We start from the raw sequence: 27003 nt of genomic DNA, 5'->3' as shown, positions 1-27003 counted from the left end.
ATACTGTCACTTATATGTGGAATCTAACAAAAGGATACAATGAACTTCTTAGCAGATACTGACTCACAGACTTTGAAAACTTACAGTTTCCAAAGGAGGCAGACTGGGGGGGTGAAAGGGATGGAGTGGGGGTTTGGGATGGAAAAGCTATAAAATTGGGGTGTGATGATTGTTGTACAACTATAAATGTAATAAAATCCATTCAGAAAATAAAATAATAGAAAATAATAGAAAAAAAAGAGAAACTGGGAGAAGAGGAAGCAAAAGCAGCACCTCCAGAAAACCATTGTGAGGAATCATGTTATAAAATGGAAGAGAAACGGGCGGCAGTGGGAGCGGGGAGGAGGGTCAAGGGAAGCTCTCATTTTTGTATTTTAGATGAGAAATATCTTCTCTGCAGGCAGACTGGAATTATCCAGCAGGGACAAAAGAGTTACCATGCAGGATGGGGGAGCCAACCTTAGGAATGGCAATTTCACCTCAAACAATAATCTGGCACATTAAATTCACGTTAATTTGAAGTATAGGATTTGTCATTTTGTTGGTATTTAATGTATAAATGTATAAATTAATGTATAATGTATAAATGTATAATGTATTAATGTATAATGTATTAATGTATAAATTTGGCTTTTATAATCATAAAAGAAGTTGATACCTAGATTTATCCATAATAAAAATACTCTAAGCGAACCCTGGAGGTCTTAAAAATGCTTTTTTTTTAAGAAGGGTTTTACTCAATTTGGAGGAAAATGGCTTTAGAATTCTTTTCTATACAGAGTTCAAGAAACCATTTTGGAAATTAAAATTATTCAGGCCTCATGTTCCTTATTTACAGAATAAAGGAGATAAATTAGAGAATTTCTATAGCCCTTTCCAGCTCTCCCTGGGAGAATCAAGTCTTCTAACGGTGGGTTTGTTTGAAACCAAGTAGAAACTGTAACATAAGCAACAGACATAGCAACCAAAAAGTGTATGTTATGTGTATATGTATATGTGTGTGTGTATACATATATATATATATATATTTTTTTTTTTTTTCCTTTTTCAGCAGCCTCATATGGAAGTTCCCAGGCCAGGAATCGAACCCATGCCAGAGCTGTGCTCTATACCACAGCTGCAGCAATGCCAGGTCCTTAACCTACTGTGCCACTGCAAGAACTCCAAAAAGTGTATGCTAAATTGTTCTTCAGTTTTCCTTCCTTTATACTGTATTATCCTAAGTGTTTTCCTCCTTTCTTGAAAACTTTCTGAATTCTTTTTTTTTTTTTTTTTGCCTTTTTTTTAGGGCCGTACATGCAGCATATGGAGGTTCCAGGCTAGGGGCCCAATCGGAGCTACAGCTGCTGGCCTATGCCACAGCAACGCCAGATCCGAGCCACGTCTTCGACCTACACCACAGCTCATGGCAACGCCAGATCCTTAACCCACTGAGCAAGGCCAGGGATCGAGCCCACAACCTCACGGTTCCTAGTCAGATTCATTTCCGCTGCACCACGATGGGAACTCCTACTTTCTGAATTCTTTAGCTGTCTTTCTCTCAATAGATGGGTGGTGCAGCTCAGGATACAGTAGTAAATGCACCTGGTGTCAGACATACAGAGAAGTGATCAAACACCCCAGGATTGGTATTTGTCCTTAAGGATCAGGCTTTACATCTTTAGCCCAGGACTCTACACTCCTTTGAGCTTGAAATGAGCTCTCCTATATTCCAAATTTCCACCGAGTTACACTGCCTCAGATATTGTCCATACAGGTAAGGTCAGTGGCTGTGATAACCAATCAGCCACCTCCACCCATGCCCACACTTGGGGAGTTTCCTTCACACTCTGCTCAGTATCTTGAAATAACCTACAATGGAAAAGAATCTGAAAGAGAATATGTATGTATAACTGAATCACTTTGCCATACACTTGAAACTAACTGAGCGTTCAATTTTAAAAATGCAAAAAAAGGAGCTCCTGTCATGGCTCAGCAGGTTAAGAACCCAACACAGTGTCCATGAGGATTTGGGTTTGATCCCTGGCCTTGCTCAGTGGGCTAAGGATCCGGCATTGCCACAAGCTGTGGTGTAGGTTGCAAATGTGACTCGGATCAGATGTTGCTTTGTCTGTGGCGGGGGTCTGCAGGTGCAGCTCCCATTCAATCCCTGACCCCTGGCCTGACCCCTGCCACAGGTGTGGCTGTAAAAAGGGAAAAAAAAAAAAAAAAAAAAAAAAGTGGAAAAGAAAAGAAAAAAATCTTTGAAAAGACTGTGCTTCCAAGCTGGGCACTCTCCCACCCCATCCCCCACCCCATTATTAGCTCTGGAGGGAGCCAGCTGCCAAGTCTTGAAGACACCTAGGCAGCCCCGGGGGAGACCCCCACTATAAGGAGCTGAGGTCCTCAGTCCAACAGTCCCTGAGGACCCAAGGCCTGCCCACTACCCTGTGGACCCTTCCCCCAGATGAATCTGAGAAGAGCATGGCCCAGCTAAGGTCTTGAAAAGAATGATGTCGCAAGAAACCCTGAACCCAGGCCACCCGGCTAAGCTCCTGAATCCCTGCCCCACAGAGACAGTGAGATAAAAGATATTTATTGTTTGAAGCTGCTGACTCTGGGGGATAATTGTTTTTTTAATTCAAGTAGAGTTAATTTACAATGTGGTGCCAATTACTTTAGGGGATAATTTACTATACAACAAGAGGTAACTAATAGAGCAGCTTTCAATCTTTCTGACCACAGTGCATAGAAATACATTCCATTCAACTGTTCAGTCACACACACACACACACACACACTCAGCCATGCACTAGACAAACTACTAATTCATGAAACAATATTTATTCCTACTACCTAGACTCTACACACTCTATTTTCCTGATTACTGTTTTCTATTTCATTCTACTCCGTTGAAAAAAAAATGGTAATAGCTCTCCACTGAGCCAATTTCACAGTCCATTCATGGTCTGTGGACAAAATCTGCAGAAGGACAGCAGGGAACAAACCATAATTTTTTCTATTTTGCTTTTCACTGGTTGACACTGCAGTAGCCATAACCTTTACCAACTCACCCCTAAACCTAGTTTAGGGTTTAAAATTTTTTTAAACCAGTCCCCTCTATGTAGAGTAGGTACCAAAAATGTCTAGTCCCTTCATTTCACTATGTTTGGCAATAAGAGTCCAGATGACCTTATACTTAATTTGGGGGGTTAATATTTTGTTAAGTATTTAGTCATACCAAATTTAGAAAAATATGATGAAAACCTCCATGTTCCTATTCCAGCCAAAAAAAGAAGAAACTGGACATACAAGTGCAGCCCTGTGTACCCTCTCCAATCCCAATTCCTTCTCTTCCACCACAGAAGTAACCTTCATCCCAAAGACTTTCTCATCCCATGCATGCTTTTATCATTTTATTGCATATGTATATATATATGCAGGTTTATTTTCATAGAGGCTTATATTTCATATAAATGGGATCATATTGCATATATTTTTGCTTTTTAGGGCTGCATATGCTTCATGTGGAAGTTCCCAGGCTAGGGGTCAAATCGGAGCTGCGATTGCTGGCCTACGCCACAGCCACAGCAACGTGGAATCCGAACCAAGTCTGTAACCTACACCATAGCTCACAGCAGCGCCAGATCTTTAACCCACTGAGTAAGGCCAGGGATTGAACACACATCCTTATGGATACTAGTCAGGCTCATTTCCACTGAGCTACAGTGGGAACTCCCGTCCCTTTAAGACTCTTTTTTGCTCAAGGTGTTGTTGAGATTTATACACTATTTCTAGTTCACTCATTTTCACGACTATTATGTCATTGTATGAATTGTCACTGAGATCTTTTTGCCTGTTTTAAACAATACTTACTGGACATTCTTATATATTTCCAGTGTACATTCTCTCTTGGGCTTTTAAATAGGTGTTGGATTTCTTAAGGAAACAGTATCAAATACCTGAATAACCCTAGCAAAGAGCTCTGTTTTTATCCTGGTCTCATCTTCCTATCCCGGCCTACAGGTCTGGATTTGTTTCTGCTTAATCAAGGGGGCAAGGAGTCAGGCTAAAAAACAGAAATGAGAAAGGAAACATCTGCTTGTTTTTGAACTGGAGATGTGAAGGAAGACTAATAAAATAATGCCTCTTAATCATTTTTAAAGGTGCTGGAATGTCTCAACTCAAATCATCATGAAACCTTTCTCTGTGCCACCTGCCTATCAGAATCTGTGCATAGGGCTGTGACTTTTACCCATAAGAATTTCAGGAACAAGGAGTTCCCGTCGTGGCGCAGTGGTTAACGAATCCGACTAGGAACCATGAGTTTGCGGGTTCGGTCCCTGCCCTTGCTCAGTGGGTTAACGATCCGGCGTTACCGTGAGCTGTGGTGTAGGTTGCAGACGCGGCTCGGATCCCGCGTTGCTGTGGCTCTGGCGTAGGCCAGTGGCTACAGCTCTGATTAGACCCCTAGCCTGGGAACCTCCATATGCCGCGGGAGCAGCCCAAAGAAATAGCAAAAAAGACAAAATAAATAAATAAATAAAACATTATATAAAAAAAAAAAAAAAAAAGAATTTCAGGAACAAAAAGGTTGGCCCTTCTTGGGTTCATCTAGGCTGGAGGCCGGCAAACTTTTTCTTTTAAAGGCCAGGTAGTAAATGTTTCAGACTTTTCAGGCCTTACAGTCTCTGCTGCAACGACTGACCCCAGGCTTTGTAGAATGAAAGCAGCCATAGACTGTCCATAAACTAGACTATGACTGTGTTCCAATAAAACTTTATTTACAAAAACAGGCAGTGGGCCAGATGTGACCTGCAAATCATAATTTGCTGACCCCTGTCCTTAGAAGAAGAAAACCACTGAGACCAGCAATATGTGGTATTATATATCAAAATTTAAACTTAACGTGATTATTTTTATCCTTTTGGATGGTCAACTATCCTAAAGACTGGTCACTCCCAGTCCTGTTAAGAGTTTGAATAAATAAATATATACACTGCTGGCAGGAGTGGAAACTGGTACATTCATTTATCTCTTCAACAACTATAAAGAGCCGTGAGCCACACCATGGGCCGCATACTCCACTGGATGCTGGGGACATGAAAATAAAATGCATAAGCATAATGTGAGAAAAGGAATATATATACGTGTGTGTGTGTATATGTGTGTGTGTGTGTGTGTGTGTATAACTGGGTCATTCTGCTGTACAGAAGAAATTGACAGAACACTATAAGTCAACTATAATAAAATAAAATGCACAGGCACACTATCTTCAAGACCCTCAAGGCTAGTGAAGGAGAAATGGAAATTTCCACTTATCTCTTACTGAAACGTTGAGAGGGGCATAAATATATCTGGAGTTCCCATCGTGGTGCAGTGGTTACCGAATCCAACTAGGAACCATGAGGTTGCGGGTTCAATCCCTGGCCTTGCTCAGTGGGTTAAGGACCTGGCATTGCCGCGAGCTGTGGTGTAGGTCGCAGACGCGGCTCGGATCCCGCATTGCTGTGGTTCTGGCGTAGGCTGGCAGCTACAGCTCCGATTAGACCCCTAGCCTGGGAACCTCCATATGCTGTAGAAGTGGCCCTAGAAAAGGCAAAAAGACAAAAAAAAAATTAAGTGCCAACTTGACCGGGCCACAGGGTGCCCAGATATTTGGTCAAACATTCTTCTGGGTGTTTTAGATGAGATTAACCTTTAACTCTGTAGACTGAGTAAGGTAGATGATCCTTCCTTAGGTGGGTGGGTCTAACCCAATCAATTGAAGGCCAGCATTGAACAAAAAGTCGACCCTTCCAGTAAGAATGAATTCTTCCTTCCTGATGACCTATGAATGGAACACAAGCTTTTTCTTGTCTTTGGACTTGAAGAGAAACACTAGCTCTTCCTGGGTCTCCAGCTTGCAGACTGCATATCTTGGGACTTGCCAACCTCTATAACTGTGTGAGTCAGTTCCTTCTAATCAATATCTCTCTACCTAACTAAGGTCGCAGACGTGACTCAGATCCCACGTTGCTGTGGCTGTGGTGTAGGCTGGCTGCTACAGCTCTGATCAGACCCCTAGCCTGGGAACCTCCATATGCTGTGGGTGCGGCCCTAGAAAGACAAAAGACCAAAAAAAAAAAAAAAAAAAACTCTATATAAATCAATGTTTCTCTCTTTACACACACACACACACACACACACACACACACACACACATTGATTAGTTCTGTTTCTCTGCAGAAATCTAACACAGATGAGTTCTTACCCTGTACTTCTTGCTCAAGTCACAGATATGACCAGACTCCAGGCTGCCAGTGCAGTTATGGTTGGGGTGTGGCGCCCCCTGGAGTTGTGCAGGATACAACTTGTGTTCCCCTGAACTGCAGCTGTGCTCCGGATTGCCCACCTCAACTCTCCACGGAGCCTCCCACTTCCTCATCCCACCTCCTCCCCCAGACCCACATACTCAGTACTCATGGGCAAGGCAATGACCTACCAACACCAATCATCCCCGACACCTTACCTCCAGGCACACAGCGGAAGCCATCTCCCTGATACCCAGGTTTGCACTGGCACATGAAGGAGCCTGGAGTGTTGTAGCAGAAGGCATCAGGGTGACATCGGCTGGGCTGGCATTCATCCACATCTGAAAAACAGCCACCAAGCCCAGGACAGTGAGCTTTCCGGAGTTCCTAGTTTACACAATAATGTAAGCCACTTGCTCAACTTTGAGGGGCCCAGTGTCTGATCTGGGAACAGTGCTGTAGAACTTACTAGACATTAATTATCAAAACACTAACACTTCGATTTCTATAGAGCACATTTACAAATGTGTTTCACTTTGGTGGTAACATTTTCATGCAAAATCAAGCCTGCAAAGGGAAAAATGGGTGGATTTTGTGCATTCTAAAATGACCCTTCACATCATGAATGAGAGCTTCAAAAATATCTGTAAGCCTGGAGACAGATTATTAACCGCTTGACAGAAAATTCTCCAAGATGAGAAAATTCACATTCAGTAACAAGGAAAAAATATTTCCGAAATTATAATCTCAGGAAAGCTTGGGCTTTCCAGAAATACTCTACAGTATAATGTTAAGTAATTTTGCACACCAAGAAACTGGGGAATTGTGTTCAGAAGTTATCTTACTTAAAATTACCTTTAAGAGCATCCTGGCCTCCAATGATGAATTAATCTTAGGTTTGAGAGAATTTTGTGGAGTTATTTATCTGCCTCTGCGGTCATTTATTCAATAAGGGAACTTCACTATTTTTGCAGTACAAGATTAGATCAGGCCAGGTGAATGACTATATATATATCTTGTTAAATAAAAGACTGGACTTTAAGCTCCACTGTATAAGGATTGTTTCTCTTTCCACAAAAGAAACTTCTGGCAGACAATAGGTGTCTCATTATAGCCTGAATGAGCAAGTCATATGGAACAAAACAATTCGGGGAAGACAAGGGTCTTACCCAAGGAGAACAGCCCCCCAAAGAAAACACATAGTTCAAACTACCAGAGATACAAAATGCAACTCTACGGAGTTGAGAGAATAATTCTCTTAAATTTGGGGATGAGTCAATAATTAGCAAATGATAAGTGCCAGCCAGGGAATTTTTTTCAGGCAACACAGAAAGTCAGAGAAACCCTGTACCTTGGCAGGCTCGGCCATCCCCAGAGAAGCCCGGCAGGCAGGAACAGGTGTACGAGGCCCCTCCCAGGTAGATGCACTGGGCCCGCTCGGGGATGTCACAGTCATGGAGCCCGGTCTCACAGTAGTTGATGGGACGCTGGTCCACGACAGCTTCCAACAAGGAATTGATATACAGTGTTTGAAAGAGTCCTCTGAGCAGTCCAGAGCCCTTCCAAGCCCCTTCCACACAGCACATCTAGACCCCAGACTCCCAGGCATCGCTTCATATGCCTCCTGCTCCCCTGTGGGTGGTACCCCTGGTTCTCCTCCTGTTTCCTCCCACCTGGATCCCACCTCTGGGAGGTCTTGGCAGACTGATGCTACGGTGGGTCATTCAGCCTGGCTTTCGACCTCAGCTTCACCCCAAGGCTTGGTCTCAGGCCAGTCTCCACACCAGGTCCCATCACCCAGCTTTCCCTCCACTTGGATGTGGAGGTGGAGCATGACAGGTGGACACGCTTCCTGGAACAACTCGGTGGAGCACTGGGAGCTGAGGTCTGACACTCCCATATGGTGTCTCTGACCTGGGCCCCCTGGGCAGGTGGACTGTTCATTACGAAGGCCAAAGTCACCCATTTCCCACCAAGGAAGGAGAAATAAATTTTCCCAGGAAAGTGAGACAGGGGTGGTAGAATGACCGTGGGCTTTTGGTTAGACAGATCTGGGTTTCCATCAAGGCCACTTTGCAGTAAATTGTAAAAATTCTCAGAACCTCACACTCCTCCTCTGGGCAACAGCCATGACTTCCAGCGTGCCAGGCACGGGGCGGCCCAGCAGATGGGACTAGTATTTTCTAAAGGTCCTGATGAGAGGACTCATCGGATGGGGGCTTAGGTACTCGGCATGTGACACAGAGACTAGACAATCATACCCCATCCTGGGCTATTCCCTCAAGATTTAAGTCAAGGGCGGAGGTCTAGGGGGTGATTTCCAATGGCTGATTCAGATACTCTGGGGTTCAGAAGGCACTGTTTAGCTTCTGGTCTTAAAGCTGAAGGCCCAGGGGAGAGTCCCGGCCCTTGCAATGTGAGAACAGAACCTTTCCATCCCTCCAAGGAGGCCCTTGGCATTGGATTGGCCCGGATACAGGAGAACTCCTCATCCTTCTCCCCAGTGAGCCTCCCCCCAGGATTAATCCCGGTGTATCCTGCCTGCAGTGCTTCGGGGAGAGAAAGTGCGAAACACCGTCGGGACAGGCACAGAAGAGGACACGCTTCACAGCTCTGTGTGCGTGAGAGGCTAGCAAAGCCCCATATTGGCAGATGGAAGCCCAGCCTGTGCACCCAGCAGCTTGGCCTCCTGAGGTTGGGAATGTTAACGAATTCCCATGGGACAGAGACCATCAAGCCAGGTCTCATGGGCCAAGGGGTTACTGGATTTTAAGCTGTTACAAGCGGTCTGAATTTCTGTCTGGAAAATAGTGACCTAGGTTACACTAACCAGTCCAAGGACACACTCTGCCTTCCTCACTTCCCATCACTTCTTTTTTTCTCTTCTTTTTTTAAATGGCTGCATCCATAGCATATGGAAGTTTCCAGGCTAGGGGTCAAATCAGAACTGTAGCTGGCAGCCTATACCACAGCCACAGCAATGCCAGATCCGAGCAGCATCTGCGACCTACACCATAGCTCACAGTAACAGCGGATCCTTAACCCACTGAGCGAGGTCAGGGATTGAACCCACATCCTCATATACTAGTCAGGTTCTTCAATCCTTAACCTGCTGAACCACAATGGAAACTCCCCCGTCATTTCTAACATTCTTTTTTTCTCTAGAGTCCTCCTTCGCCCAACCCCTTTGATTTGAAAAGTGTGAAAGGGACACTCTCCAAGAACCGGGACCCACAAAAGTAGGAAAGGAATATTCCAACAGAACAACCAGGAAAGGAGCCTCATTCCTATTGCATCAAATAATTATGTCACTTAACTGCGTGTAAGTGATCATTGTATGCATTGTGTTTGCTCCAGCCTCATTTGGCCCTGCCCTTGTTAACAGGGGAGGACCTTACTACAGCCTGGGTGGGTCCTCATGTCCCTGCCTCACTGTCACCTGCACCGAGGCTTCGTTAACCCTCTTATCCTTCATAGAAAAGTGTAGTTCATAATATAATTAATTTATTTTCTTTTTAGGGATATACCTGCAGCCCATGGAAATTCCTAGGCTAGGGGCTGAATGGGAGCTGTAGTCGCTGGCCTATACCACAGCCACAGCAATGCCAGATCCGTATCTGTGACCTAAACCACAGCTCACAGCAACGCTGGATCCTTGATCCACTGATCGAGGCCAAAGATCAAACCCACATTCTCATAGATAGTAGTTGGGTTCTTGTCTTTTGCCTTTTTAGGGCCCCACCAAAGGCATATGGAGGTTCCCAAGCTAGGGGTCGAATGGAAGCTGTAGCTGCTGGCCTACACCACAGCCACAGCCACAGCCACGCCAGATCTGAGCCACATCTGCGACCTAGACCACAGCTCACAGCAACGCTGGATCATTTAACCTACTGAGCGAGGCCAGGGATCGAACCTGCGTCCTCATGGATGCTAGTCAGATTTGTTTCCACTGAGCCATGACAGGAACTCCAGTAATCGGGTTCTTAACCAACGGAACGCCTATAATGTAATTTTTTAAATCACGTTTGCCTTTCTATAAGACTGTTTTTCAAGGCAGAGCCATTTTCTCCTAAAGGAAGCTTTAAAACTTTATGACTCTTAAACAATTTAATTCTACCTCTATAATTTTTGAAGGATCCAAAGCATTTTTCTTTTTTTTTTTTTTAAGCAAATGTTCCACATCAATTAGAAGGAAAAAAGCTGAGTGGCTGATGCACTTTTCCTAGCCCTGCAGGTTCTCAATCATCACACAAACAGAGTTTCCAGATGGTCTTACCAATTCACTCAAAGGGGAGTAATTTTAACACCAGGACAGTCACTGGCCAATCACTACAGAAAGGAAGCTACACCAACAACCTAAAGGAGAACTTTTTTACTAATTTACACAAAGGGGCCACCAGCATGCCCAGCTGTGCTCCTGCAAAGGTTCCTAACCCTCCAATTTCCTGCAACTCTCACCCTGCCTGTCAACTAACAGGGCAGGGTGTGTGTGTGTGTGACAGCGTGCACACACACAGGGTGGTAGGAAGTGGAAGGTTTTGGAAAGGAGGGAAAATTGGGCTTAAAATGGGAATTAAAAATTAATTACAATCACATGGATACTAGAGTTTTACTTTTATAGCTCCTCCATTTCCAAAGAGAACCGTGGTAAAGGGTTGTGCCTTGACCTGAGATGAGCAGAGCAGAGGGACAGTGGTCCCCGAGAGACACCCGCAGACAGGCTGGGGTCAGGAAATGAGACAGCAGAGATGCAAGGAGATACCAAGAGGCAAGGACAAGCCAGGGAAAGAAGCCCTGCGTTACAAGAAGAGGAAAGGGCTAGGAATGAAGAGCTCTTTGAAAAGTGGATTCAGGAGTTCCCATCATGGCACAGCAGAAATGAAGCAACTGGAAACCATGAGGTTGTGGGTTCCATCCCTGGCCTCACTCAGTGGGTTAAGGATCTGGCATTGCCGTGAGCTGTGGTGTAGGTCGCAGACGCAGCTCAGATCTGAAGTTGCTGTGGCTCTGGCGTAGGCTGGTGGCAACAGCTCTGATTAGACCCCTAGCCTGGGAACCTCCATATGCCGCAAGCGTGGCCCTAAAAAGACAAAAAAAAAAAGAAAAAGAAAAGTGGATTCAAGAGTTCTCATTGTGGCACAGCAGAAACAAACCTGACTAGTACCCATGAGGACTCGGGTTTGATCCCTGGCTTCACTCAGTGGCTTAAAGATCCAGCATTGCCATGAGCTGTGGTGTAGATCTTGGACATGGCTCGGATCCTGAGTCACTGTGGCTATGGTATAGGCTGGCAGCTGCAGCTCTGATTCGCCTCCTAGCCTGCAAACTTCCATATGCCGCAGGTGCAGCCCTAAAAACAAACAAAAAAAATAGTAATTAACATTTTTTTTTTTTAAAGTTTGAAAAATCTCTGCAAAAAGAAAAAAATACAAAATAAAATCTTATGAAAAGACAGTCAGCTCTGGCCTCCCACACACCCTGCCTGAGCCCTGGGCCCTCAGAGAACCATCCAGATCGTTTCCTCGCCCTTCCCTGCTCTGACCTGGACAGACCCCTTTCCCAGCCCAGGCTTCCGACCAAGGATGATGTTTTCACAAGGAAGTCTAGGAGAGTGAAACTGACCGATGAATTAGCCAGTGATGAGCCAGAGTCTTCATTTGAATGCATTCAGGCAGACTTGGTTTTACCAGTGAGCCATCTCTCCATGTGGTGAGTCTCAAAGGAGCCAACCACAAGGGGCAAAAAGCCAAGTGGGGCTACCAACAGCAGGACAATCAGGAAACACTGACACCTGATCTTGGTGGAACTTGATGATTTTGGGGTGGTTTTCACACTTGTTTCTGAGCAATGGAATCCAGTATTCACACAAAATCTTACTCAAGAATTTGACCTATAGAAAAATGGAAGAGTCCTCCACAGCTTCCTTGTAGCCCTAACGGCAGAGCTGAAGCCTCTGCCAGGGCTCCATGGGGCACAGAAAACCCACAACACAGCCCAGTCACCTCACTTTACAGGTGAAGAACTGAGGTTACAGGTCTTCCTCAAAATCGAATGCCTGGGGAGTTCCCATTGTGGCTCAGCGGGTGGAGAACCCGACACAGTCTCATGAGGATACGAGTTCAATCTCTGGCCTTGCTCAGTGGGTTAAGGATCCAGTGTTGCCATGATCTGTGGTGTAGGTCACAAATGTGGCTTGGATCTGGCATTGTTGGCTCTAGTGTAGGCTGGCAGCTGTAGCTCTAATTCAATTCCTAGCCTGGAAATTTCCCTATGTTGCACGTGTGGCCTTAAAAAGCAAGAAAAATAAAATCAAATGCCTGGGCATAGATGTTTGCACAGCACCTGTCTGGCACCCCACCCAACCCATTCAGTGAATGTGAATGCCAGGAATGGCTGGAGATAGAAGCCCAGGACATCACACATATTTGGGCTTCTCCACGTCACCACCCAAGGGGTAAGGGAGCCACTACATCCAAGTTTGAGCCGAAATGTAATGTCAGTGGTGCTGCCCTGAAAAAACAGACCTTTGAATCTCCATCTCAAAAAGCAGAGAAGGAAATCAGGCTAAATTCACAGAAATTGTTGTTCTCTATTGGGGGGAAAAAAAAAGAAGTAACTTGAGCAGAGCTGCAATCTCAGCTCTGTGCAAAGGGGACTGATGTCTCAAGTTCACAGATGTTTGGGTCATACTCCAAATATGAGAACGGCCTGTTCCCTCCTGCCCTTGAGACACCACCTCACCCCGGGGCCTTGGCGGCCTCATCTGAGTTTCAAGGCAGAGCAAAGAGAAAGCTTGCTAGGGTTTGGTAAACAGTGAGAAAGGGGCAAGGAAATGGTTCACTCAGGCAGTAAAAGAAGAATCTGTTTTCAATCAGGAAGAAAGGTCGAAAAAGTGGGACAATTCAAACAATTGGGCCCACCCTCCTCATCAACCTAAAAGCATAATTAGCCTAATGAATAGCCTTCGCTTCTAAACTGATAGGCTAAGAAGCTATCAGTGGCTTATAAAATTGAAATCTATAAGATAGGCCCCAAAGGGAATTTTAGATGTAAATCAGGAAGAATTCAGACCGTGAACCCCAAGGCCACTAAGTACAAGGAGAAACAAGTCTAATTGTTTTAATAGCCTTTTGAATAGTTTAAAAAGAACTAAAAGGAGTCTTCTAAGAAGGGAAAGGTGTTACTAGTGCAGATAATAACACTGTCCATGGGGCTCTCCAGGAAGTCAGAGGGAAGGAATGAAGTCTGATTCACCTTTGTTAACTGCCCTCCCAACAACAGAGCCAGGAACCTTCCATCTCGGTGGCAACAACACTCAGACAGGCGCTGATATCCGCCACATGGATACTCATTTTCAAAAGTCACCTACTGGAGTTCCTGTTGTGGCTCAGCAGTAATGAACCCAACTAGGATCCATGAGGATGAAGGTTCGATCCCTGGCCTCGCTCAGTGGATTAAGCATCCGGTATTGCCATGAGCTGTGGTGTAGGTCACAGATGGATTGCTCCTTGGATTCCTCCTTGCTATGGCTGTGGTGTAGGCCGGCAGCTGTAGCTCCGATTAGACCCCCAGCCTGGGAACTTCTATATGCTGTAGGTGTGGCCCTAAAAAGACAAAAAAAGAAAAAGTCACCTACAGTACTTACCCACACAGGTTCCCTCCTCTGAAAATCGGTAACCCTCTACACACTCGCAGCGGAAGGTCCCTGGGTGGTTATTGCAGATGGCGTGGCTCCCACACACCGCAGGCTGTTCTGAACACTCGTTGATATCTGCAACAAAGTTTTTTTAAAAATACAGACTTAAAAAAAAAAAAAACAAACCCTGTCCAAACATCATTAAACATTAATACAATACAAAGCACTTGGCCCACAAATGGATCTTTTTTTTTTTCTTTTTTCTTTAGGGCCACAAGTGCAGCATCTGGAGGTTCCCAGGCTAGGGGTCAAACTGGAGCTACAGCTGCCAGCCTACACCCCAGCCATGGCAACACCAGATCCGGGCCACATCTGCAACCTACACCACAGCAACACAGGATCCTTAACGCACTGATGGAGGCCAGAAATCAAACCTGCACACTCAGGGACACCAAGCCAGGTTCTTAACCCACCCAGCCACAATGGGAACATCTATTTTTTACTGTTTTTTTGGCTGTGCCTGCAGCATGCAGAAATTCCCGGGCCAGGGGTCGAACCTGTGCCACAGCAGCTACCAGAGCCACTGGCGTAACAACGCCAGGTCCTTAACCTGCTGAGCCACCAGGGGACTCCTCTGTGCATAATTTTAGGGAATGGTCCCAGGACCTTCCTCCTAAGTAAACATGGGCTTCCCCTCGCTCTCCTGGGGTTGGTAGTTGAGCCTGGGGCCTGCTAACATCAAATGGGCAAATACATGTTAGAAACATATGCAGACAAGTGTCCGGACTCTGAATAAGGTTCCTAAACTAAAGAGCCTAACTCAATATGCTATTGTTCAAAAATATTTCCTTTCTCTCATGACAGTGACAGAGGAAAAAACATTTTGTTGAAAGTCTAATTGTGAATTTTGGAACATGATCTAGAACTTAATGCACTAAAAGGAAAACCATGAACTTGTAAGACTGTAAGCAATGTCCTCCCACATGACAGTATTGTAGCTGCTGCATGAAATACTGGGAAAAAAAAAAAAAAAGATCTGCTTTGGAGCTCGACATGGCTGGGGTTCAAATCCTGACTCCCTGGGAATTCCCATCATGGCTCAGTGGTTAACGATCCCAACTAGAATCCATGAGGACTCTGGTTCGATCCCTGGCCTTGCTCAGTGAGTTAAGGATCCGGTGTTGCCATGAGCTGTGGTATAGGTCGCAGACGTGGCTTGGATCTGGTGCTGCTGTGGCTATGGCTGTGGCCGTGGCCAGCAGCTACAGCTCCAATTGGACCCCTTGCCTGGGAACCTCCTCATGCAGCGTGTGTGGCCCTAAAAAGACACACACACATACGCAAAAAAAAGGATAAATCCTGCCTCCTTGGTTATCAGCTTATGTGGTCTTGGGCAAGCTGCCTACCTGCTCAGCCTGTTTCTCTATTGGCAAGTAAGCACACTACTACCATTCACCTTGAGGGGTTCTTCTGAAGACGACAGAAAATGGATGTAAGCCAGAAGGATATAAACCTAGCATGCTCAAGAAAGGTAGCTATTGGAGTTCCCTGGTGGCTCAGTGGGTTAGGGATCCAGCGTTGTCACTGCTGTGGCACAGGTTCGATCCCTGGCCCAGGAACTATCATATGCTGAGGGCACAGCCAAAAAAATGTAGCTATTATTATCATTTTTAGGGATTCATCCTACAACAGGGATGGGGTATGGATGTGGTTGATTCTAGAACATGGTCTGCAGATGGCCACTGGCACTGGGGACCAGTCTGTGGCTATCACCACAGTAAGGCTGGTTGCTCCAGACAAGAAATCAAGCTCCCCTGTCATTTCCTTGGTTACCTGTCCCCTGATAGAGTGAAATAAATACAGTCACACAAATTCCTTCTGTGTCAACCTCACTCTTAGAACGTAGTTACTTCTGGCATTTTTTTTTTTTTTTTATGGCCACATCTATAGCATAGGGAAGTTCCTGGGCCAGAGAGGTTGAATCAGAGCTGCAGCTGCCAACCTACACCACAGCCATGGCAACACCAGATCTGCAGCTCGCGGCAGTGCTGAATCCTTAACCCACCGATCAAGGCCAGGGATCGAACCCGCATTCTCACAGACACTATGTTGGGTTCTTAACCCACTCAGCCACAACGGGAACTCCACTTCTGGTGTTTTCAGAACCCTTGGAGGTGCGTGTGAGGAAGATTTCATAACAGATGAGACCACACAGCTCCCCTCCCCCTCTCAATGCCTTAATGGGAATCCTTCTCAAGCCTCCTCCTCCGATGGCCAGGCAAGCTGGCCTCTTCATTGCTGAGGCAAAAGCCTTGCTGGCTTATTGGACAATATTGCACAAGACTAGCATTTTTGCCACATCAGCCCCTGGTTTGACCTATTCACAGACCAAACCCTAAGCCAAACGGCATTCAGCTTTTTGAAACTATAATGGAATGCATGTTCCTGTGTTGTGTTTAAGATACAAGATCTCAGACCAGAGGACACCTCTAGGCACAGCTGGAAGGTTACAGAACAAAGCCCCTCCAAAGACAGCCTCTTAACAACTGGAGGTGAGACAGGAGAGGAGGGAGGTTCAGCTTTGTGTGACTTTCCAGCTCCATCCACCAGCTGCTGCTCCCACAACATGGGAGGAAAGGATCATTGCAGCCTCGCTGTCTCTGCATCACAGCCTTCAGAGGACACTCCGGGCACAGATGCCTGGACATGCTGTGCAGACTGCAGGGCTCCCTGGCTTTGACTCAACTGCCAGTGGCAGAGAGCAGCAGTTTTCAATCAAAGGGACAGAACAAAATCACCAGGGGAAGTTTTCCAAGCTTCCTTCCCCCCTCCCAGGGAGGTTTATGGAAAGAGAAACTGTGTGTTTCAAGAAAGCTCCTTTGGTGATGGAAAGATGCTTACCCTGCACGCACACCCTACCTGGAGAAGGGCTGGCAAACAGGACCTGGGGGCCCGCAGGATGAGGGAGGGGATGGTCCCCTGGCGCCACCCCCACCTCCATGTGGGTCTACACGTATAATCCAAACAGAGCAACACCATTTTTTTTTTTTTTTTTTTTTTGCTTTTTGGCTGCACCCATGGCATATAGAAGTTTCCAAGACCAGGGATCGAATCAGAGCCACAGCTGCGACCTATGCCACAGCTGCAGCAACACCGGATCCTTGACCCACTGCACCAGGCTGGGGATAGAACCCGAACCTCAGCAGCAAACCAAGCTGTGGCAGAGACACCACCAGATCCTTAACCTGCTGTGCCACAGTGGGAACTCCATGACACCTTTTCTTTAAAGCAAAACCCTAGCAATTGTCCTACGAATATCTCATGGTCCTCAGGGTTCAGAAAGTCTTCCTAACGCCTAATTTAAACCCTCCCTTCTGTAAATTGAGGCTAGGACTCTAGTCCATTCTTTAGAGAAAGAATGAATTCTTTTGTGATTAACCGTTTCTCATAGAATACCACAATACCTGCTTGAAGATTCTTGTTTATATTATTCAATAGTTGGTTAACCTCTCTAGGATTTATTTCCTCTCACATAAATAATTCTCTAACCCAACAGGAAAATCCTGGCTTATACTTTACTGCTTCCTTTTTTTTTTTACTTTTTTTCAGAGTGGCTACTTTTTACCTATTTTCAATGACTCTAGGTTTCTCCAATTTGCCCTTTTCATAAGCGCCAGGCTCTAGGAGGAGAAGCATCTCACAACTGATTTGTTAAATGCCTTGTGTGTATGCAAAACTACTCAAGGAGAGATTGTCCAAAACTCTGTCTTACAGGCTCCCGGTATAGAAGCCATTCTGCCAGGTGGCAGCACTCTCCGATTCAATTGGAAATCTTTCAAAGGACTTGGGAGGGTCACTCTACAGTGTCTAACCAGCACCAGCCTTGTTTCGGATGTCCTCTGTCATTACATCAATGTACGCCCATTAAATGTCAAAGGCTCACCTCCTTCGCTTCTGAGGCACTTTCCAAGTCACAATAATATGTGAAGTGATCTGCTTAATGCAATTTCCTATCAACAGCTGCTTGTCGCGACGCATTAACACAACGAGGCTTACTTCTTGACCCAGAACAAAGAGCAGCCTGCCTGGGAAGATACCCACATTCCACCGTGCAAATCTTCCAGGACGAGGACTAACCACAGGACAAAAGCGTGTGCACACAGACGCTTGTCTTTCTGAGCGAGGCCATCCGAGGGTTTTCCACCACAGCCGCAGAGGACATCCAAGAAGCACGCCTACTTGTGCCTTGTGCAGTGAAGCAAGCACTCCCAAGTGCAAAGTTATCAGCAAGCTGGCTGAACATCTGTACAAGCCATTCCTGGAAGCCCAGTCTCTGCTCTCCGTTATTTCCAACATTCCAATGAGCACTTGACATACGTTTCACTCTGAAGCAAAGGCAGCAATACCTCAGCAGCAGGCAGCATCAGCTAACCTTCTCGTTGCATCAGCACACTAAAGCTGCCCTTAATCCAGACCCGAGGCACTGTTCCCAAATTCCAAGGCTGCTGAGCTCCCCAGATCTTCACCCCTCCGCCCCTGTTGTTCAAGGGGGCTGCTCATCATGCTGGCCAAACACACATGTGCACACCCCCAACTTGACCAGAGAAGCTGACTTCTATCTAGCATTCCTGACATTCCCTGGCCAGCTCTCTGCTGCAGGTTTAGCAACAATTATTCCTGGCTGAAGTGGTTTGACATTCTTACATGAGTGGCCTCAGCCTGGAGACTCTTCACGGAGTCAGGAATCAACTAACTGCACTTTGGGAGTGACAAAGTTTAGTAACAAACATAGATATGAAGCTGTCTCCGTGGAAGTATTTACAAGGAAATTAAGAGTAATGAACAAGTGCGACGAAGACATTGTTAAATACAGCAGAAATGATCACAACATTGTACATCAACTACGCTTCAATAGAAATTTTTTTTTTTTTTTTTTTTTTTTTGTCTTTTGTCTTTTTGTTGTTGTTGTTGTTGTTGTTGCTATTTCTTGGGCCGCTCCCGCGGCATATGGAGGTTCCCAGGCTAGGGGTTGAATCGGAGCTGTAGCCACCAGCCTACGCCAGAGGCACAGCAACGCAGGATCCGAGCCGCGTCTGCAACCTACACCACAGCTCACGGCAACGCCGGATCGTTAACCCACTGAGCAAGGGCAGGGATCGAACCCGCAACCTCATGGTTCCTAGTCGGATTCGTTAACCACTGCGCCACGACGGGAACTCCTCAATAGAAATTTTAAAAAGGAAAAGAGGAATTCCTGTCCTGGCTCAGTGGGAACAAATCTGACTAGTATCCATGAGGATGCAAGTTCGATCCCTGGCCTGGCTCAGTGGGTTAATGATCCGGCATTGCTGTGATCTGTGGTATATGCTGAACATGTGGCTCAGATATGGGGTTTCTGTGGCTATGGTGTAGGCCAGCAGCTACAGCTCCGATTCAACCTCTAGCCTGGGAACCTCCATTTGCCTTGGGTGAAGCCCTAAAAAGACAACAAAAACAAGGAAAAGAAAAAAAAAAAAAACCAAAAAAAAAACAAAGAGTGTAATATATGCACTGGAGTCAGAGCCTCAAGTTTCATCATTCAAGGGCTCTGGCTCAATTTTCTCATCTGTGAAAACAGGAATGAACCTTCCACCCTGAGGATGGCCGCTATCAGGAAAACAAAACAAGGGTTGGCAAGGATGTGGAGACACTGCAGCCCATGTGCACTGGTGGTGGGGACATAAAATGGTGCAGCTGCTCTGGAAAACAGGATAATGGTTCCTGAAAAAAATCAAACATAGAATGATGGGATCCAGCAATTCCACTTTCGGGTATATCCCCAAAGATGTTGAAAGAGGGGTCTCAGACAGACACTGGTACCCCCATGCTTATTCACAGTAGTCAAAGAATTGAAGCAACTCAAGTGTGCACAGATAAATGAACAGATTAAGAAAAAAGGGAGTGGAGTCTTTCTCAGACTTGAACAGGCAGGAAATTTGGACTCAGGCTAAACACGGATAAACCTTGAGGACATGATGCTAAGGGAACTAAGTGAGCCACAAAAGGACCAGTACTGGGTGATTCCTCTTATGTGAGGTCCCCAGAGTCATCAAATTCAGAGAAGGTAGTAGAAGAGTGGTTGCCAGGGGCTGGGGGAGGGGAGAGGAATGGGAAGTTGTTACTTAATGGGAATAGAGTTTCAGTTTTGCAAATGAAAAGAGATCTGGAGGTGGCTGGTGGTGATCATGGTTGCAAAATGATATGAGGTACTTAATGCTGTGGATGTGTATACTTCGAAATGGTGAGAATGGTCGATTTTACATGATGTGCATTTTACCACAATTAAAAATCATTTTTAGCCGAGTTCCCATCATGGCTCAGGGGAAATGAATCCTACTAGTATCCGTGAGGATGCGGGTTCAATTCCTGGCCTTGATCAGTCGGTCAGGGAGCCAGAGTTGCCATGAGCTGTGGTGTAGGTCACAAACACAGCCTGGATCCGGCATTGTTATGGCTGTGGCAAAGGCCCGCAGCTGTAGCTCTGATTTGACCCCTAGTCTGGGAATTTCCATATGCCACAGATGCAGGTGCAAAAAGAAAAAAATAAAATACATAAATAATAATTTTCAGGAGTTCCCTGGTGGCCTAGCACAGTACAGATCTGGCGTGGTCACTGCTGTGGTACTGGTTCAATCCCTGGCTCGGGCACTTCCACATGCCACAAGGCGTGGCTAAAAAAATTCTTTTTTAATTTTTAAAATGAAAATTAAGATATTATTTATTTTTAAACATGTCATCATGGATTACTTTAATTTTTTAATTTTTTATTATAGTTGATTTACTGTCGCAAGACAAGTTTCTTTGAAAACTCCACCTTGTCCTTCTTTACTTTATCCCATCTTTACTTATCCCATCTTCCTGCTTGAAAAAACAGTCACAGTGCTGGTAAATGACTTAAGCTTAAGAACAAAGACCTAAAGGCATAAGTGACTTAAGCTTAAGAACTGTTATGTGCCTAGAAGTCAGAGTAAGAGCTTAACCCTTTACCACCTAAGTGGCTTTTTAAATAGTAAAAGAACTTATATAATAGTAAACAAACCCTATATCATCCACCCATAGCCACTCCTCACTTGATCTCATCTAAAGAGCACAATAGGAGTTCCCGTCGTGGCGCAGTGGTTAACGAATCCGACTAGGAACCATGAGGTTGCGGGTTCGATCCCTGCCCTTGCTCAGTGGGTTAACGATCCGGCGTTGCCGTGAGCTGTGGTGTAGGTTGCAGACGCGGCTCGGATCCTGCGTTGCTGTGGCTCTGGCGTAGGCCGGTGGCTACAGCTCCGATTCAACCCCTAGCCTGGGAACCTCCATATGCCGCGGGAGCGGCCCAAGAAACAGCAACAACAACAACAAAAAAAAAAAAGACAAAAGACAAAAAAAAAAAAAATAAATAAAGAGCACAATAAAAGCAGTGTGGTTTCTTGAGGCAGGGCTCTGGGTCCCTGAGACCTTGAGTCCCCGGGTTCCCACCTTTACTTAAGATAAATGTCTCTGTGTCTTGTTTTATGTTAACTTTTTCCTTAAGTTCCACAGCACCCATTCTTCAGCCCCATCCTGCTGAGCGGGCCCCGGCAATTTACAATGTTCTATCAATTTTTGCTACACAGTAAAGTGACCCAGTTATACATATATATATATACATTCTTTTTCTCAAATTATCCTCCATCACATCACATGTTCCATCGCAAGTGATTAGATATAGCTCCCAGTGCCATACAGCAGGATCTCATTGCTTATCCACTCCAAATGAAATAGTTTACACTACTAACCCCAAACTTCCAATCCATCCCACTCCCTTCCCCTCCCCCTTGGCCACTGGAGTCTGTTCTCCATGTCCATGAGTTTGTTTCTTTTCTGTAGATAGGTTCATTTGTGCCATATATTAGATTCCAGATACAAGTGATATCATATGGTATTTGTCTTTCTCTGTCTGACGTACCTCACTTAGTATGAGAGTCTCTAGTTCTATCCATGTGGCTGCAAATGGCATTATTTTGGCTGAGAAGTATTCCATCATGCAATGTACCACATCTTCTTAATCCATTCATCTGTCTATGGACATTGAGGTTGTTTCCATGTCTTAGCTATTGTGAACAGTGCTGCAATGAGCATAGGGGTGCATGTATCTTTTTGAATGAAAGATTTGTCTGGATATATGCCCAGAAGTGGGATTGCTGGGTCACATGGTAGTTCTATATTTAGTTTCCTGAGTTACTTCCATACTGTTTTCCATAGTGATTGTACCAATTACATTCCCACCAACAGTGTAAGAGGGCTTCCTTCTCTCCACACCCTCTCCAGCATTTGTTATTTGTAGAATTACTAATAATGGCCATTCTGACTGGTGAGAAATGGTAACTCATTGTAGCTTTGATTTGCATTTCTATAATTAGTGATATTGAGCATTTTTTCATGTGCCTGTTGGCCATCCGTATGTCTTCTTTGGAGAAATGTCTGTTCAGGTCTTCTGCCCATTTTTCAATAGGGCTGTTTTCTTTTTTGCTATTGAGTTGTATGAGTTGTTTGTATATTTTGGAGACTAAGGCCTGTTAATTGCATCATTTGAAACTATTTTCTCCCATTCCACAGGTTGTCTTTTCTGGTTTTTTCCTGATTTCCTTTCCTGTGCAAAAACTCATCACTTTGATTAGGTCTCATTGGTTTATTATTGTTTTTATTTCTATTGCTTTGGGAGACTGACCTAAGAAAACATTTGTACCGTTGATTTCAGAGAATGTTTTGCCTATGTTCTCTTCTAGAAGTTTTATGGTATCTTATGTTGAAGTCCTTAAGGCATTTTGAGTTTATTTTTGTGCATGGGGTGAGGGTGTGCTGTAGTTTCATTGATTTACATGCAGCTGTTCAGTTTTCTCAGCACCACCTGCTGTCCTCTTTCCCATTTTATATTCTTGCCTCCTTTGTTGAAGATTAATTGATTGTAAGTGTCTGGGTTTACTTCTGGCCTCTCTATTCTATTCTATTGGTCTCTATGTCTGTTGTTGTATCAGTACCACACTGTCTTGATTACTATAACTTTGTAATATTGTCTGAAGTATGGGAGACTTATGCCTCCTGCTCATTTTTCCCCTCAGGATTGCTTTGGCAATCTTGGGTCTTTTATGGTTCCATATACATTTTTGGATTGTTCTAGTTCTGTGAAAAATGTCATGGGTAATTTGATAGGGATTGCATTGAATCTGTAGATTGCTTTGGGTAGTATGGCCATTTTAACAATATTAATTCTTCCAGTCCAGGAGCATGGCATATCTTTCCATTTATTTGAATCCTCTTTAATTTCCTTGATTAAGGTTTTATAGTTCTCAGTATATAAGTCTTTCACCTCCTTGGTCAGGTTTATTCCTGGGTATTTTATTTTTGAGGGTGTGATTTTAAAAGGTATTGTATTTTTATATTCCTTTTCTAATATTTCATTGTTAGTATACAGAAATGCAACTAATTTCTGAATATTAATCTTGTATCCTTCTACTTTGCTGAATTCATTGATCAGTTTGAGTAGTTTTTGTGTGGAGTCCTTAGGGTTTTCTATATCATGTCATCTGCATAGAGTGACAATTTTACCTCTTCTCTTTCAATTTGGATACATTTTATGTCTTTGTTTGATTGTTGTGGCTACGATTTGCAATATTATGCTGAACAAAAGTGGTGAGAGTGAGTATCCTTGTCTTGTTCCAGATTTTAGCAGGAAGGCTTTCAGCTTTTCTCCATTGAGTATTATATTGGCTGTAGGTCTGTCATAAATGGCTTTCATTATGTTGAGATATCTTCCCTCTATACTCATTTTGGAAAGAGTTTTTATCGTGAATTGACGTTGGAGTCTGTCAAATGCTTCTTCTGCCTCTATTGAGATGATCATGTGGGTTCCGATTTTTCTTTTGTCAATGTGATATAGGACGTTGATTGATTTGCATATGTTGAACCATCCTTATGAACTTGGAATGAATCCTACTTGGTCCCTGGTGGTCTAGCAAGTTAAGGATCTGGTGTTGTCACTGATGTGGTGTGGGTTCAATCCATGGCCGGGAACTTCCACATGCCATCAGCATGGCTAAAACAATTTTTAAAAATTTTTTACATAAAAATAAAAATAACATTTAAAAGACAGAAATCAAAGAATCTATCCCATGACAGTTGCTAAATTAAATGAATTAAATGCTGTGAAGCACCTAACACAAACAATGTGTACCTTACAGCTATGGTCGCAGTACTAGTGTTATTTACAGCACTGACTTCCCCGTTCCTTTAAACCTGTGTATTCTCCAGGTGAAGTGGAATGTGGCCTTATAACTTCTACTCTCTGCTAATCTCTGCTTAGAGCCCGAGCATTTGAGCAGATGAAGGAAGGGGCAGGACCCCCAACATCCCAGAGGGACATGAGTGTGGGGCTTTACAACAGCAGCTTGGTGCGCCCATTGGTACTAACCTCATCCAAGCTTCCTGCCTCACCCAGCTCTCTGCTTCCCCATCACCCACAAGCCAGAATTGATGCCTGTACCGTAACAGGTGCGTCCATCTCCTCGGAAGCCGATGGAGCACTCGCAGGTGAACTGGGTCCCGGGGCCGGGGCGACAGGCTGCATTGGTGTCACACCCATGAGTGCCGATGTAGCAAGGATTCTGAAGGGCATCCGGGGAGCCGTCTGTGAGGGCGGAGACATAAACCAAGTGAGTATTCAGAAACTGCTGCAGGTTTCCTCCTTCCACAGCAAGTGAGGCAGGACTAATGACAAGAAGAGCAGAGGGGGCTTTGGAACAAGAAACCTGCCGGCTCTTGTCCTCACCTGGAGTGGGATTAGCAAACTATACCCCTTTGGATCTGTGGATCCACGACTGTTTTGCAAACAAAGTTTCACCGAGAGCCAGCCACACTCGTTCACTTGTGGACGGTCTATGGCTGTTTTTATGTTATAGCTGATCCTTCAATCCCACTCCCAGGCATCTATCCAGAGAAAACCATAATTCAAAAAGATACATGCAACCCTATGCTCATAGCAGCACTATTCACAATAAGGAAGACACAGAAGCAACCTAAATGTCCATCAGCAGATGAATTGATACAGAAAATGTGGTACATGTATACAATGGACTATTACTCATCTGTAAAAAAGGATGAAATAATGGCATTTGCAGCAACATGGATGGACCTAGAGGTGATCATACTAAGTGAAGTAAGCCAGACAAAGACAAATATTATATAACTTATATGTAGAGTCTTAAGAAAAATGAGACAAATGAATTTATATACAAAACAAAAATAGACTGACAGACACAAAACAAACTCATGGTTACCAAAGGGGAAAAGAGGAGTGGGGTAAGGGATAAATTGGGTGTCTGGGATGAACAGATGTACATACTACACTACGCAAAATAGATTACTGACAAGGACCTACTGTATAGCACAGGGAACTCTACTCAATAGTCTGTAAGGGAAATGAATCTGAAAAAGAATGTACAACTGAATCACTTTGCTATACACCTGAAACTAACACAACATTGTAAATCAACTATACTCCAATACAAAATCTATATATTGAGTTCCTATTGTGGTGCAGCAGAAACGAATCCAACCAGTATCCATGAGGATGGAGGTCTGACCCCTGGCCTCACTCAGTGGGTCAGGGGTCTGGCGTTGCTGTGAGCTGTGGTGTAGGTCGCAGATGTGGCTCAGATCTGGCATTGCTGTGACTGTGGCGTAGGCCAGCAGCTGTAACTCCAATTTGACTTTTAGCCTAGGAACTTCCATATGCTGCGGGTGCAATCCTAAAAAGAAAAAAAAAAAAAATGCACACACACATTAAAAAAAGAAAAAAATATGCCAACACCTGATGCCTGGAGCTACGGCTGTCAAAGTAGACAGATGGACACCTGCCTCCTTCTGCTTTATGGAGCTGAGGACAAACCTAATCACCTGGAGAAGGTGACCTGGGGACGGAGGAAGAACCAAAAATAACAGAAAAAGAGAAAGGCCTTACACCCAGACCTTAATGCCTAAATACACAGAACCCCTAGGGTTTAAAGATTTGGATGATGCAAAACTTGATGCTGGGATATCAAGCTAGTTCCAGCTCCTCCCTGGCAGCCAGAAGCAACCCCAGACCAGATCTCAGGGACATGCCACCTCTAGGCATAGAGTGTGGTATAGGCTCTGTGCAGATTTCATGTGGATTTCCCAGGCCCTGACCAGGCATTCCTCTCAGGGTATCAGTGTTTTCAATGCCTGGCCATAGGCAGCTGCAGCCTTGGATAGCTTGCTCTCTTGGAGGGGACTCATGGGTCAGCATAATTTCCTGTCCCAAATATAATAATGAGGCCTTAGATTAGGAGAACAGAGACAAGTAGGGTTTCTAAGACTCAGAGATGACATTTAGCAAGACCAGGAGCTATTTCAGCATAATTTTCTTCTTACAGAGAGAAGGGGACGAACACAATGCAACAGGTGAAAAAGCACAGAGAGGGGTTGTTCTCTGGTGGTCTAGCGGTTTTGGTTCTATGCTTTCACCACCATGTGAGCACACAGGACGCCTAGTCTGAGCTGCCATCTCTTACCCCTCACGGGACCGATAGAGTTGCTCAGAGCATAGCGCAAGATCCTCTCCTCCTGGTTGTACAGGACAAACACGCTGTCCACCGAGAGCTGCTGGGTGCTGGGCAGGGCCGGCCGTGAGTCATCATGGACGCACTCCTGGAAGGTGATGGTCTGGCGCCACTGGTAAGTGTGGACGTGCGAAGGGGCAGTGCTGTCCTGCTCTGGCTCCATCACCGTGTACTCCCGGGTGGAAGAGGACGTGATCACTGGATGAGGGAGGGAAGGAGGGAGACAAAGGGGAGATCACGAGGATGCAAGCACGAGGATGCAAGTGGCTGGTCAGGGGCTTTAAAACCACCAGCAGTTATTTCTTGCACATAATGCTAACAGAAGAGAGACCGGATGGAAGAGGATACATAACACCATGTGTTTCTGTGTTGAAATGCATTCTGCTCCCTAGACGTCCTATGCTATTATCAGGATTATTTGCATATGGGAATATTTATTGCTTTTTCT

General features: G+C 44.9%; 1 protein-coding gene across 16 annotated transcripts in view; it reads right to left on the bottom strand.

Moving 5' to 3' along the window:
• NID1 (nidogen 1) overlaps positions 1 to 27003 on the bottom strand; it is a 120750-nt gene that overhangs the window by 44248 nt on the left and 49499 nt on the right. For 6 of the 16 annotated variants that reach the window (XR_014827854.1, XR_014827855.1, XM_084996864.1 and 3 more), the window contains exons 8-12: positions 26508 to 26753; positions 24458 to 24601; positions 13918 to 14043; positions 7624 to 7773; positions 6491 to 6613 (exon numbers count right to left, since the gene is read on the bottom strand). Coding sequence is in view for 4 of the 16 variants with exons in the window: in XM_084996864.1 (XP_084852990.1) it covers positions 6491 to 6613; positions 7624 to 7773; positions 13918 to 14043; positions 24458 to 24601; positions 26508 to 26753 (789 nt within the window). In the remaining 12 variants the exon portion in view is untranslated. Of the gene's footprint in view, positions 1 to 6490; positions 6614 to 7623; positions 9202 to 9775; positions 11330 to 11351; positions 14044 to 24457; positions 24602 to 26507; positions 26754 to 27003 lie in introns of those variants that run through there. The other 10 variants (XR_014827856.1, XR_014827863.1, XR_014827862.1 and 7 more) reach the window with 10 other exon arrangements.

The sequence above is a fragment of the Sus scrofa genome, chromosome 14, assembly GCF_054392235.1.
Source record: "Sus scrofa isolate SSC_HxYL_T2T_F1_AM1 chromosome 14, Sscrofa_HxYL_maternal_Yorkshire_Landrace_v2.0, whole genome shotgun sequence".
NCBI classification, from domain to species: Eukaryota; Metazoa; Chordata; class Mammalia; order Artiodactyla; family Suidae; genus Sus; species Sus scrofa.
This window is presented reverse-complemented; position numbering and strand designations above follow the sequence as displayed.